Here is a 15,843-nt window from a genome sequence, read left to right as displayed (position 1 = left end):
AGCTTTGTTATCAAAATTGTTGATTGCTACTAAATGGAGAGAACTTATTTTCAGCTAGGTAGGTTTTTATCCTCCTATTTGAGAATGTGTTTTGTTTTGGTGGTATTGGGATTTGAACTCCAAGCTTTGTGTTTAGTAGGGATTATTCTATTCCATCATCCACATATCCAGCTCTTAAAATATAAATTTCTCATGTATTTTTGTATAGATGGAACCCATTATCAGGTCATATTATAATTTTTCCTCATCAGTTCAGCATAATTTAAAATTAGTACAAGGAAAGGTGTGTCTATTATAACCACCCTGATTTATACATATTTCTTGGTTTTTCTTTCTAAAGTTTTAAACCTCTTTCTAATACTGCTTTCTTTTTGTATGGAGAACTTCTTTTAGCTGGACATTATTGATACAACATTAGTGAAAATTTTCTGAATTTGCTGTCATCTGAGAGTGCCTTATTTTCCCCACTTTTCATGAGGATATTTTCCGTGAGCCTGGAATTCAGAGCTGACAGTTCTTTACTTTCACCCATTTGAACAATGTAGCCCTACCTTCTAGACTTTTCTGGATTCAGAGAAGAAATGTGATAGCATTTAAATCATTGCCCCTCTGTAGGTAATGTGAGCATTTCTGTCTAGCTGCTTTGAGGTTATTTTTTTTCCTTTTATTTTTCATAAGTTGCTTTTGGTGTCTCATTAGGGATATTTTTGGGGTTTGCCTGTCTGGTTTTGTGGTTGTGATTCCAAGGACAATTTAGATTTAGCATCCTGGCGGTGTGTGTCTGGTTTGCTTCGTTTATCTCTTACTCAGAAGCCAGGGTGAAGCTGAGGAAAATTCCACATGGATGTATGGCTTTTAGGTCTGTATGCATGGTGATTTGGGAAGTTTCACAATGAGTCTGACTGGTGTTTTTTTTTTCCCTAGGACTAACCATAGAAATTTGGCAGAAAACCCCTCGGTGGTGCCTGGAGCTTGAGGCTTGAGAGCCAGAGTTGCTACAGAATTGTGACCTGGAGCATCTGAGGTTAATAATAGCTCTTCACATCCACTATTAAAAATGACCTCCAAGGAAACTAGAATTCCCAAAAGAAAGAAAAAAAACAGAAAACCTGAAAATGTTGAAGAAGAAGAGCTTGAAGAATTTGAAGTGGAGAAAGTAGTGGGCAAACGTATAGTAGCTGGCAAGGTAGAATATCTCCTGAAATGGAAGGGATATTCAGATGATGATAATACGTGGGAGTCAGAAGAGCATTTAAATTGTCCAGATTTAATTGAGGCTTTTCTGAATTCTCAAGAAGCTACTAGTGAATCTGAAGGTAGCGTAACAACAGACAATAGCGAAGCTAGTGATAATCCAACGGGGTTTGCTAGGGGTCTAGAGCCTGAACGAATAATTGGTGCCACAGGAAGTAGTGAAGGATTGATGTTCCTCATGAAGTGGAAAGATTCGGATAAAGCTGATTTGGTGTTGGCAAAAGAGGCTAATGTTAAATGTCCTCAAATTGTAATTAAATTTTATGAACAAAGGATAGTTTGGGATCCTTCATCAGAAGGTGATGCTCAATGAAAAATACATTACATATATATACAAGTATAAACAAACTTTGAGTCTTGGCTCTTGTGTTAATGGTTTGAAACAATAACTACAATCTACTAAAATCAAATTTGATATGTTGGTTTTGAAAACAGTGACAGTGTTGAGATTTTTTTGCTTCAGTTGTGCTGTTACTTTGAAGAAGTATAATAAAGACTTTCTGTAGTTGCTTCCTCTTTTTGGTGTATTTTATTCCTCTGCATTCAAAAACAGTAATCGTTAATTAATCAGAATTACTTGCCTTTAACTGCAATTTTCAAGGTTCACTCTGAATTTGTGTGTGTGTGTGTGTGTTTGCACACGTGCACATATGAAAGATTCTTACATCGAAATTTATACTTTGGGAGATTTTGCTTGTTTACAAGTGCTGGGCTCCAAACCCATGCATATGACAAGTAAAGTATATTACCAGCAAATGATATATCAATGAGTGACATCCCTGCCTCCCCTCCTTTTTGAGACAGGGTCACTGAGAAGCTCAGGCTGGTCTTACTCTTGCTAGATAGCCTCACTTGCTTCAAATTTTAGGTACTCTGGTATTGGCCATAAATATGTAAATGTAATAGGTTTTTGCAATTTTTCCTGAAAGGAATAGTTATCACTATCAAGAATATCCTAGCTTACAGGTGGACTCATTGCAACAATGAGATGTACAAATCATTATATCGAAAAACAAACTTTACAACTTTGGCGGGGGGGGGGGGGGGGACAAGGGAGTGGGAGGTTTAGGGGGGTGGGGGGAAATTGGAATGGGTGGGAAGGGGAAATAAAGAGGAGGCAACAATGCTTGATAAGAAATGTACTTATTATCTTTCCTATGTAATTGTAACCCCTCTGTACGGTGTTTTCACAATAAAAAAAGAAAATCTTAGCTAGATAAGATTAAGACAAATCTCCTTTCTATTAATTAACTAAACAAAACTCAGTGGACATTGAAAATTTTGTCTACTGAGCCATTTCTTTACAAAATATTGGAATTGTTTAGTGAAAGCTCTTGAATTTGGAGATATCTTAGACTCAGCTAATGGAAATGTAGTCACCTGCTTACAGATTTTGAAACTGTACAACCTCCTGGCATAAATGAATGAACAAAATTTCATAATTGTTGACTTGTATGCTGTTCTCATTAACTCAATTCGTTCCTTATGTACAGGTTCAATCTTCTCAATATTGGATTACTGGTTCTACAAAAGGCACAAAATCAACTTTTTAGTAAGCAGAATGCTACCTTACTGCTTATAAATAATGGGGAACTGTGGTCAATAATATTTTCTTATTCTTTAAACAAAATTGAAGTGCTGGTTGCCAGTGGCTCATATGTGACATTGTAGCTCCTCAAAAACCTAAGTTCTGTGGATCAAGTTTGGAGGCTAACCTTATTAGGAAAATCCCTGAAACCCCCATCTACAATTAACTTCCAAAAACACCAAAAGTGTAGCTGTGGATCAGGTTGTAGAGAACTGCCCTTGACAAAAGTAAACACAGTGGCAGCATCTAAGCCCTGAGTTCCAGCCCCAGGACATTGGCACACACTCTCCCCCCTTTCTGTCTGTCTGTCTGTCTGTCTGTCTCTCTCTCTCTCCCTCCTCCCCCTCTCTCTCACTGTGACTTCACACACACACAGTTAATTAGAATTACCTTTCCCCATGCTCTGAGCTCTGCTCTCTGATATTATTCTTTCCCTCTGCTTGGAAGTTTGAATGGCGCAAGTAGCCCCAGTGAAAATCCTAGTGTTTACTGTGACTCCTGGCATGGTAAAAGTGACAGAAAAAAAGGAGAAAATACCTGTGTGCAACTTTTCCAGGTTTCCTTTGTTCAAGAGCACAAAGAATCTACTTTCTCCCAACCAGCTAAATGTTGACAACAATGTGGAGGAGGAATCTGACAACAATGTGGGGGAGGAATTTGACTCCTGGCTATATACCTGAAGACTCTGGTATGCAGTCTGATCCTTACTTGGTATGGTAAAAGTACCTTCAGCATGTGGCTATGAAAAAGTTAATTATAATTATGTGGGTGCTCTGGTTGGGAGAAGAGTTAAAATGCAAACTCTGGATACCTGTTGGTGTCACTGGGAAGTCATGTGATCAGAGGAACTGGGGCCACCTCAGAAATGCACTGATGCCAGTACTTGGGGCAGAAGACACCTTCCCATGGTGCTTGGTGCAATTGAGGCTCCAGCCTATTCTTGGTTGATGATCCCAGACAACAGAAGAGGAAAGTACGGCCCCAGGCTGCATGGAGGTAACAAGGTCCCATTAGTGGGCTCTGCACCCAAAATAGACAAAGTCTATAGTTATTCCGTGGTTAACCAAGTAGCAATAGGGCCTGTCTGGTTAAAGTGGTGTTTCTAATGGCTGTGGCAGCCCATTCCTAGTTTGCTAGCTAATGTGCAAGCAAAAGTGTGCTGGGTTGGTCTAGGCTTGGGAAAAGCCCAGGCAAAAAGATTTCCTGCCCACAGTCTCAACAACAACAAAGAAACAGTATCTGTTCAGAGTGGAGTCATGGCAAAAGTGATAGAATGCCTCCTGAAAGCAAAAAAGACAAGAGGCGGGGAATGGCTGAATCTAAGTCCCATGACCACCTTATACACAAGAGCATGCACACAGGCAAGCAGGCACAGACAGTCATTCGTTGTGATGCTTACCACTCGCAATGGGAAACATAAGGCAGCCAAGGGAATATTGGAAGACTTTATTCAAAGTGTAAGTAAAACAAAAAGGCCTGAGGATATAGCTCCAGTGGCAGTGCGCTGGCATATAAGTTCAATCTACAGCAGACCTCCCTGCTACCCCCATCCCTCCAGAAGAGACAAACCCTCTGATTTCCCTCTGCTCACCAGCCCATGATTGGTTTCTCATTCTAATTGAGAGGCTGAGAGAAATGAGTCAATGCTGGCATACTGTAAAATATAGCTTTTGAAGCACTCTTCATGTGCAGGAAATATGGGCAGAAGAGTAATAGCCACCTGCATCAATCTGCAGAGGATGGAGGTTCTAACCACTCATGAGTTTGTGCTAGCATCCTGTGGCAGAAATTGACTCCTGGTCAATGGATCCACTGTCATAGCTCACAGGACTGATCCTTTTTTGATCTGGTGATTTTTATCTCAGGTAAAAATATGGGAAATGAAAATACTTGTTTGGGAACCGATTTAAAGTGATGAATCTATGTGGTTCTATTGTGGGGTGGGGGAGGATAGGGTAGGTGGTGATCCTCTCTGGGTATGCATTGATGACAGTAATTGGTGGAATATATCTCTATACTGTTTCAGCCTTCCTCTTAGATGATGCCAGAAACCAGTGGAGGAAGAATATCTTTCCCCAGGTTGCTTTGTGTAACTGGGATTCCCTACTCAATCTCAGGTAGTGATTCCTAAAAGAGACAAGAGATTCCCCACCGCAGCTTTCCCACTGGCTGCAGTCAGAGAAGGTGCCAAAAGTATGGAAGCTCTATTTAGTCTGTGAAGACACATTGCCACTGTGCTTTGGTAAGGCCTGTGTCATCCAAATGTGGTTTCTGCTAAGTATTGTGACTAGTTTTCATTAGCCTAGCTGTTCATGGAACAAAATCAGAGATCCATAGTTTGAGAACAGCCTAGGAAAAGGCTTGGACTGGCCTCAATCTCAACAAAAATTCAGGTGTCTGAACTGGAGGCTTACTCCAGGTGATACATCAGACCCCTCAAAACAAGAAAGCAAGGTGAAATTGAGTTAATCCTTAATTCCAAATCACATAATTACCCCCTCCTTGCACACACAAACCTGTGAACACACATACACAATTCACACACACAAGTTGTCAGTGTGGGGGTGCATGGTGTGCTGGATTGGAAGCACATGTTGTTCTAGGGGAAATTTTAAGACCTTATTCAGAATATAAGTAAAACTATTAATGTCTGTAGTGTAGTTCCAGTGGGACAATATTGGTTTGGGATGTGACTTGCCACCCACATGGTCTGCAGATGCCTGCTTGGAATGCTAGAGATGAGAACTGCACATGAGCTTTGAGTTGACAACAAGATGGAAGAGGAAATCACCTCCTACTTCTTTTTTTCCCCACTAGCCTTGAGTAAAAAGAGTGCAAGGACAGCATCCAGGCCCTAAGTTCAAGCCCCAAATGGCACCAAAAAAAAAAAGTTGGTCTTTTTTTTTCCTTCACACATTAAAGATACCTGAAGCTTGGTGGTCACCATAAAATAGCTCCATAACTATCAGTCTGAGGCTCTTGTCTTTCTTAGTGTGTTCTATCTTAAAATCTACTCCATGGTCCAGTGTAATTGCTGGAGGCTAATGTCACTCTGGTCATTTTTGTCTATTTTCTTCAGAGTGAAGAAAGGCCAAGATATTGGAAGGGAATGGGGTTGTTTGTTTGGTGGTGCTTGTGCTTGAACCTAGGGCCTTGTGCACTCTACCTCTGAGCTACATCTTAGCTCTTGATTTTTTTTCAAAATTTTTGTATATTTTTTATTGTGAAAATATTGTTTTTTTATTGTGATTAAGTGGTTACATAATTTCCCAAATTTCACAGTATTGTGGGATAGTGATGCTCAGTTAAAGTCACAAACACATTCCAACTTTCCTGGAGAAAATTGTTTATCACGCTCTATAACATTTATGATTTCTATGAGCTTTTTTTTGGGGGGGGGGTCCGGTCGTGGGGCCTGAACTCTGGGCCTGGGCGCTGTCCCTCAGCTCTTCAGCTCAAGGCTAGTGCTCTACCACTTGAGGCACAACGACACTTCCGGCTTTTTTTCTTTTTGCTTATGCGGTGCTGAGGAATCGAACTCAGAGCCTCATGCATGCAAAGCAAGCATTCTACCACTGAGCCACCTTTCCAGCCCCTTCTATGAGCTTTGCGATAGCTATTTCTTCCACATTGGTTGATATGTACATTTCTTTTGTTTTGCATAGCATCAGCTGTTCCCTCTTTTCTACTTATTCCCTCCCTCCCATCGCTGCCATTGAGTTGCTTAGTTCATTTTAGTCAATGTCCAGTGCAGCTGATGGGTCCTGCTGTTATATGTTTTCCTCTGATTCCCTCTAGTTCTGTGTCATCTTCCTGGTTCCCCTTTGGTGTACACACATATACCATAAATATGATCAGCAGCATGGGGCTATTTAGTAGTGATTTGACCAGATGAGTGGAAGTCCTTTGTTTCTTAAGCCCTATTAATTTTGTCTTATCACTTAACATTTTGGATTTACCATCCACTTATCAGGGAGACTATGTACCGTTTGTCTCTTTGCTCTTGGCTTACCTTGCTCAACACGATTTCTTCTGGCTCCATCCATTTCCCTGCAAATGCCATTATTTCATCATTTCTAATGGCTGCATAATATTCCATTGTGTATAGATACCACAATTTTTGGATCCATTCATCTGTGGTGGGACATCTGGGTTGTTTCCATATCCTAGCTATTTTGAACAGTGCTGCAATAACCATGGAGGTGCATGTGTCTTTGTATACTGGTTCCTGTTGTTCAGGATAGATGCTTAGAAGTGGTATGACTGGGTCATAAGGGAGGTCAATCTTTAGCTTTCTGAGGACCCTCCAGACTGCTTTCCAAAATGGTGTAAGTGTACATTCCTACCAACAGTGTAATAAGATTCCTCTTTCTCTGCATTCCCTACAGTATTTGTCGTTGGCTGACTTGAGGATGTGGGACATTCTGACTGGGGTAAGGTGGTATCTCAAGGTTGTCTTTATTTGCATTTCCTTCACAACCAGGGATGGTGAATATTTCCTCATGTGTTTCTTTGCCATTTTTATCTCTTCTTCTGAGAAGTCTCTCTTTAGTTCCCTTGCCCATTTAGTAAGTGGTTTGTTAGGTTTGGAAGGGATTAGTTTCTTGAGTTCCCTGTATATACTGGATATTAACCCCTTGTCTGATATATTGCTGGTAAATATTATTTTTTCAATTAGTTGGTTGTTTTTCTAGCTTGGTTGCAATAGCTTTAGCTGTGCAGAAGCTTTTTATTTTAAGGTAGTCCCATTTGTCCAGTCTCTCTCCAATTTGTTGTGACCCTGGGATTCTGTTCAGGAAGTTCTTGCCTGTGCCTATGAGTTCAAGTGTCTCTCCTACTCTGTCCTGCAGTAGTTTAAGAGATTCAAGTTTAATGTTAAGGTCTTTAATCTATCTTGAGTTGATGTTGGTGCATGGTGATAGGCTGGGGTCTGCTTTTAGTCTTCTGCATGTGGCCGCCCAGTTTTCCCAGAACCAGTGGTTGAAGAGGCTGTTTCTTCCATTGTATGTCTTTGGCTCCTTTGTTAAATATCAGCTGACTGTAGGCATGTGGATTTATTTCTGGATCTTCTATTCTATTCCATTGGTCTTCGGGTCTGTTTTTGTACCAGTATTATGCTGTCTTTGTTATTATGGCTCTATAGTAGAGTTTGAAGTTCAGCATGGATATCCCTCGCATGTTGTCTTTATTCCCTAGAATTATTTTGGCTATTCTAGGTCTTTTGTTGTTCCATATGAATTTTTCGACTGTTTTCTATATTTCAGGGATGTATGTCTTTGGGATTTTCATAGGAATTGCATTGAATTTGTATATTAATTTTGGCAGCATTGCCATTTTCACTATATGAAGTCTGCCTATCCAAGAGCATAGGAGGTCTTTCCATTTCCTAGTGTCTTCTGTAATTTCTTTCTTTAACTTTTTATAGTTTTCATTAAATAGTTCTTTTACATCTTTGGTTAGGTTAATTCCTAAATATTCTATTTTGGGGGAGGTTATTGTGAATGGGGCTGTGTACAGAGTTGATTTTGTATCCTGCTACTTTGCTAAAGTGATTTATGATTTCTAAGTTTGGGGACGGAGTTTTTGGGATCGTTAAGGTATAGTATCATGTCGTCTGCAAAAAGGGATAGTTTAACTTCTTCTTTCCCTATGTGGATCCCTTTAATGTCTTTTTCTTGCCTTATTGCCCTGGCTAAGGGTTCCAGGACTATATTGAAGAGGAGTGGAGACAGTGGGCATCCTTGCCTTATTCCTGATTTTAAGAGAATAGGTTGTAGCTTTTCCCCATTAAGTATAATATTGGCTATTGATCTGTCATAAATGGCTTTTATTGTTTTAAGAAATGTTCCTTCTATTCCTATTTTCTCCAGAGCTTTTAGCGTGAATGAATGTTGAATTTTCTCAAAGGACTTCTCTGCATCTGTGGAGATAATCATGTGATTCTTGACCTTGGTTCTGTTGATGTGTTGGATTACATTTATTGACTTAGGTATGTTAAAACATCCCTGTATCTCTGGGATGAAGCCTACCTGGTCGAAGTGTATGATTTTTTTAAATGTGTTTCTGGATTCTGTTGAATCTTGTTGAGGATCTTTGCATCTGTGTTCATCAAGGAAATTGGCCTGTAATTCTCTTTTTTGGTTGGGTCTTTGCCTGGTTTGGGGATGAGTGTGATATTGGCATCGTAGAATGAGTTTGGGATAGCTCCCTCCTTCTCTGTTTCTCTGAAGAGCTTGAGGAGTATGGGTACTAGTTCTTCTTTAAAGGTCTTATAGACAGGGGGGACCAAGATGGCAACGGGGCAGTAGGGAAATGCCACAGCTCTCTCCAACCAAAAAGAGAGTTCGAGTTCCAAAGCTTAATCTCCCCAAGAGACCGACAACAACAAAAAGACGAACACTCAGAGAAAAACCAGAGGTGGAAAATAACAAAAAAAAAAAAAAGAGAGGAAAAGAAGAATTTCAGAACAGAGAAGAGCGAAGACCCCTCCCCCAACCTTTACTGGCCGCGTGGCAGTGCGCCAAGCCGCCGGCCAGCCGGCCCGGCGGGGGCTGCCGGAGCCCCAGAGACACAGGGGGCCGCTTGCAGATCACCAGGTACTGGATCGCAGAACAGCGGATCGCCAGGAACAGAGAAACCTACCAGCCGGGAGTCTCCACGAGGATCCCACCCCCACCCCTCACTCTCCACCAGAGCAGAGAGGCTCCATCCCGCCAAAGCCGCCCGGCACCAGCAGGGCGACAAAGGGACCTGTCGGCAGACCACCCGCCCAATTGCGATCGCAACGACCCGGCGGGGGCCGCCCAACCCAGCCCGCAACCACCCCAACTGAACTCGGATTGCAACAACAACTGACGACCTACACCACACAGAAACAACCAGCTCCAGGGTGAGTACCCCACAGGGGACAGTGTATCCCTCAAGGGAGACCAGAGCTGGAGGGAATCCCCAGACCCTGACCTAGACTCCCTACCCCAACACCCGGACCACAGGACCCACTAAAACTGGGAACTGTTCGAGAGCTCCACCAGCCCGTGGAGCACACTCTGCTGGCCAGGCCAGAGCAAGAGTGCCCCTGGAAGGGAGCTTAAACGCCCAAGCCAGGAACAGCACCCCTGGGTCAAGACTACCAACAGTAGAAGAAATTTGAACTGTGTCCTCCAGGCTGCATAACCTAGGTGGTATACACATCAGCACAGGCCTAACAAGCGCGCTCCAGGCTGGGGCCGGAACCAGGCCCGGGGATCCGGCGCCTGAACAACACAACCAACTCCTCCCAACTGAAGTAAAAAGCTGAGCATACTCCTCAACAGAGGGGAGAAAACCAGGAAACAACACTCCCCGGGAAGCACGCCTGTGACAACAAAAGACCTGGAGGCTCAGGACAAGAGAAGCCCAAACCCCACCAAAACTCCACCCATATACCCTAGGCTGGGAATTGGGCAACACAGGCTGCCAGCACCTGATAGTAAGCAGGAGCTCAGGCTGATAAGGCGGCTCAGCAATAGAGTGATAGTCTTGGATGTATGAGGCCCTGGATCTGATTCCTCAGCATCACAAAAGCAAAAAGGGTCAGAAGTGGCGCTGTGGCTCAAATGGTAGGGTGCCAGCCTTGAGCTGAAGAGCTGAGGGACAGCACCCAAACCTAGAGTTCAAGCCCACAACCAGCCCCAAACAAACAAACAAAAGCACATCAGGAACCCATAGCAGACTCCAGTATTTGGGAGAGTGCATCCAGAGCATCTGATCTTCCCAAGAGCACCCGTAGGAGCAAACACAAGCAGTCTAGGCTGCTCAACCCTTCCAAAGGTGGGAATTGCCAGCAATCTACAGCAGAGAGCTGAGAATCCTAAGTAAGTCAGAATAGCAGCTGGAAATAGGCTCCCAACAGAACCCAGATCAGGCACAGACTCTCTCTACCAATACAGAATCAGCAACCAAGCAAAGACAGGCACACCAAAACAAAATTGAAGAGCAGTCTCCTGAACCCCCATGCGAAAATCAGAGAAAAATCACAAGGTTTACCACCACCCAGGACAGCAAGCTCACCTCAAAAGCCAGCAGCCACGCAGGGGAGAGCCCCAGTGGGAGCAAAGCAGGAATGGAAGACAAAAGCTACATCCAAGGGTTGCTGGAGGCAATGAATCAAGAAATAAAGCGAGAAATGGATCAGAAATTGAAAGAGCACAAGGATGAACTATCAAAAGAGATACAGGATATCAAACAAAAGTTGGATGCAAAAATAGAAGCTGCACAAACCTCAGTAAGAAGTGAGATAAACACCAAATTAGAGGTAATGCATACCTCATTGAGAGGTGAGATCAGTACTCTGAGAACCAACATTGAATCCATAAAGGGATCCATTTCCTCCATACAAACCACAATAGAAGCCACGGTCAACAGAGTGAATGAAATGGAAGGTAGAGTGTCAGATACAGGAGACAGAATACACCAACTGGACCAAAAAGTGACAGATATGGAAAAATCACTCAAATTAAACCAAAGGGAAATTCAAGAGCAAGCAGATAATGCCAAGAAATTTAACCTTCGCATAATTGGAGTGGACGAAGGTGAGGAATTCCAGAGCAAGGGAATGCAACACCTATTTAACAAGATAATCAATGAAAATTTTCCCCACCTCAAAAATGACCATCTTAACTACATTACAGAAGCTTATAGAATCCCCAACAAGCAAGATCCAAGGAGAAACACTTCCAGACACATTATAGTAAAAATGATAGATCTGAATAATAAGGAAACAATCCTGCATGCAGCAAAAATTAAGAAGGAGCTATAATACAACGGGAAAAAAAATTAGAATCACTACAGATCTCTCCACACAAATAATGAATGCAAGAAAAGCCTGGGAAAGCACCATATGAGCCCTGAGAGCCAATAACTGCCAACCCAGACTGATATACCCGGCAAAGCTAGCATTCACATTCGATGGAGAACTGAAAACTTTTAATAGCAAAGAAAAACTAAATGAATACATAAACATTAAGCCAGCATTACAAAGAATTCTAAGAGGGGGGACACAACCTGAAGAAAGCAACCAGGAACTGGGACCTGCCCCAAACAGGCGTTACTCAAAGTCTAACTGAGCAAGCACAGGAGGAAAGGAAAGAAGAAAAACTTAGGAAAACGGAATGGCAGGGACAACAACGCATCTCTCTATACTTGCTCTTAATATAAATGGGCTGAATTCGCCAATTAAAAGAAAATGAACTGAGGACTGGATCAGAAAACAAGACCCATCCATTTGTTGCCTTCAGGAGACCCACCTCTCAGCCAAACATACAAACAAACTCAGAGTGAAGGGGTAGAAAAGGATCTACCAATCAAATGCCCCCAGTAAGAAAGCAGGTGTAGCTATCCTGATATCTGATAAAATAAACTTTTCATTAAAATCAGTACAGAAAGACAAGGACGAACACTACATATTAATAAAGGGAACAATCCAAGAGGAGGATATAACCATCATCAACTTATATGCCCCAAATATTGGTGCACCCAGATATGTCAAACAAATGCTCTCAAACTTACAGAATAAAATAGATCCCAATACGATAATACTAGGAGACTTTAACACCCCACTTTCACCAAAGGATAGGTCTACCAACCAGAGGATTGGCAAAGAAGCTACCGAATTAAGTGAGGCCATACTTCAAGAGGAATTAACTGACATCTACCGAGTATTTCACCCTAAAACAACACAGTACACATTCTTCTCAGCAGCTCATGGAACTTTCTCCAAAATAGACCATATCATAGTTCATGCAAGGAACTTAAGCAAATACAAAGGGATCGACATAATCCCCTGTATCCTATCTGACCACAGTGGAATCAAGCTAGCTCTCAATAACAAAGCATACCGCAGAAATTTCTCTAATACATGGAAATTGAACAGCACATTCCTTAACAATGCCTGGGTAACAGAAGAGATCAGAGAAGAAATAAAGCATTTCCTACAACTCAATCAAAATGAAAACACCTCACAAAGAAACTTGTGGGACACAGCAAAAGCAGTCCTGAGGGGCAAATTTATTGCCCTCAGTGCCCACATCAAGAGAATGGAGACAGACCAAGTAAATAATCTCATGTTGCAACTAAAACAGATAGAAAAACAAGAAAAAATGGGACCTAAAGCTACTAGACAAAGCCAGATAACCAAATTAAGAGCAGAGATTAACCAACTAGAAAATCAGAAAACCATAACCAAAATAAACCAAACAAAAAGCTGGTTCTTTGAAAAAATAAACAAAATTGATGGCCCGTTGGCAAGATTAATTAAAAAAAGAAGAGAGGAAACCCATATTAATAGGATTAGGGATGCCACTGGAAACATCACAACATGTACCCAAGATATCCAAACAATTCTAACAGACTACTTTCAAAAGCTATACTCTCTAAAGGAAGAAAATCTGGCAGGAATGGATGCATTTTTAGAGAAATACAAGTTGCCCAAACTGAGCAAAGAAGTTAACCAATTAAATAAGCCAATATCCTATAATGAGATACAGGAAGCTATCAAAAGTCTTCCAACAAAAAAAAGCCCAGGACCAGATGGATTCACAGCAGAATTCTATAAGACCTTTAAACAAGAACTAATACCCATATTCCTCAAGCTCTTCAGAGAAACAGAGAAGGAGGGAGCTATCCCAAACTCATTCTACGAAGCCAATATCACACTCATCCCCAAACCAGGCAAAGACCCAACCAAAAAGGAGAATTACAAGCCAATTTCCTTGATGAACACAGATGCAAAGATCCTTAACAAGATTCTAGCTAACAGAATCCAGAAACACATAAAAAAAATAATACACTATGATCAGGTAGGCTTCATCCCAGAGACACAGGGATGGTTTAACATACGTAAGTCAATAAATGTAATCCAACATATCAACAGACCCAAGGTCAAGAATCACATGATTATCGCCACAGATGCAGAAAAGGCCTTTGATAAAATTCAACATTCATTCATGCTAAAAGCTCTGGAGAAAATAGGAATAGAAGGAACATTTCTAAAAACAATAAAAGCCATTTATGACAGACCAATAGCCAATATTATACTTAATGGGGAAAAGCTACAACCAATCCTCCTAAAATCAGGAACAAGGCAAGGATGCCCACTGTCTCCACTCCTCTTCAATGTAGTCCTAGAACCCTTAGCCAGGGCAATAAGGCAAGAAAAAGACATTAAAGGGATCCGCATAGGGAAAGAAGAAGTTAAACTATCCCTTTTTGCAGACGACATGATACTATACCTCCACGATCCCAAAAACTCCATCCCCAAACTTTTAGAAATCATAAGTCACTTTGGCAAAATAGCAGGATACAAAATAAACCCACAAAAATCAGTTGCCTTCCTATACACTGATAATGTACAGGAAGAGAGGGAAATAAAGGGAGCAACCCCATTCACAATAACCTCCCCAAAAATAAAATATTTAGGAATTAACCTAACCAAAGATGTAAAAGAACTATTTAATGAGAACTATAAAAACTTAAAGAAAGAAATTGCAGAAGACACTAGGAAATGGAAAGACTTCCCATGCTCCTGGATAGGCCGACTTAATATAGCAAAGATGGTAATACTTCCAAAACTAATATACAAATTCAATGCAATTCCTATTAAAATCCCAATGACGTACATCACTGAAATACAGAAAACAGTCCAAAAATTCATATGGAACAACAAAAGACCTAGAATAGCCAAAACAATTCTAGGGGATAAAGACAATATGGGAGGGCTATCCATGCCGAACTTCAAACTCTACTACAGAGCTATAATAACAAAGACAGCATGGTACTGGCACAAAAACAGACCCGAAGACCAATGGAACAGAATAGAAGATCCAGAAATAAATCCACAGGCCTACAGCCAACTGATATTCGACAAAGGAGCCAAAGACATACAATGGAAGAAACACAGCCTCTTCAACCGCTGGTGCTGGGAACACTGGACAGCCACATGCAGAAAACTAAAAGTGGACCCCAGCCTAGCACAAAGCACCAACATCAACTCAAAATGGATTAAAGACCTTAACATTAAACATGAATCTCTGAAACTACTGCAGGACAGAGTAGGAGAGACACTTGAACTCATAGGCACAGGAAGGAACTTCCTGAACAGAGTCCCAGGGTCACAACAAGTTGGAGAGAGACTCGACAAATGGGACTACCTTAAAATAAAAAGCTTCTGCACAGCTAAATCTATGGCAACTAAGCTAGAAAGACAACCAACTAATTGGGAAAAAATATTTACCAGCAATATATCAGACAAGGGTTTAACATCCTGTATATACAGGGAACTCAAGAAACTAATCCCTCCCAAACCTAACAAACCAATTACTAAATGGGCAAGGAAACTAAAGAGGGACTTCTCAAATGAAGAAATAAAAATGGCAAAGAAACACATGAGGAAATGTTCATCATCCCTGGTGGTGAAGGAAATGCAAATAAAGACAACCCTGAGATACCACCTTACCCCAGTCAGAATGTCCCACATCCACAAATCAGCCAACGACAAATGCTGGAGGGGATGTGGAGAACGAGGAACCCTATTACACTGCTGGTGGGAATGTACACTTATACAACCACTTTGGAAAGCAGTCTGGAGGGTTCTTAGAAAGCTAAAGATTGACCTCCCTTAGGAACCAGTCATACCACTTCTAGGCATCTACCCTGAACAACAGGAACCAATATACAAGGACACGTGCACCTCCATGTTTATTGCAGCACTGTTCGCAATAGCTAGGATATGGAAACAACCTAGATGCCCCACCACAGATGAATGGATCCAAAAATTGTGGTATCTATACACAATGGAATATTATGCAGCCATTAGAAATGACAAAATAATGGCATTTGCAGGGAAATGGATGGAGCTAGAAGGAATCATGTTGAGTGAGGTAAGCCAAGAGCAAAGAGGCAAACGGTACATGGTCTCCCTGATAAGTGGATGCTAAATCCAAAATGTTAGGTGATATGACAAAACT

General features: G+C 41.5%; 1 protein-coding gene across 1 annotated transcript; it reads left to right on the top strand.

Annotated features, from left to right (window-relative positions):
• The first annotated feature begins 1,057 nt into the window (after positions 1-1,057).
• LOC122111741 (chromobox protein homolog 3-like) lies at positions 1,058-1,567 on the top strand. The gene has a single exon (XM_042684477.1). It carries the CDS (start codon positions 1,058-1,060, stop codon positions 1,565-1,567), a length of 510 nt encoding a protein of 169 aa, XP_042540411.1.
• Positions 1,568-15,843: the final 14,276 nt, after the last annotated feature.

Source organism: Dipodomys spectabilis, unplaced genomic scaffold (genome assembly GCF_019054845.1).
Source record: "Dipodomys spectabilis isolate Male_0828 unplaced genomic scaffold, ASM1905484v1 ptg000087l, whole genome shotgun sequence".
Taxonomy (NCBI): Eukaryota; Metazoa; Chordata; class Mammalia; order Rodentia; family Heteromyidae; genus Dipodomys; species Dipodomys spectabilis.
This window is presented reverse-complemented; position numbering and strand designations above follow the sequence as displayed.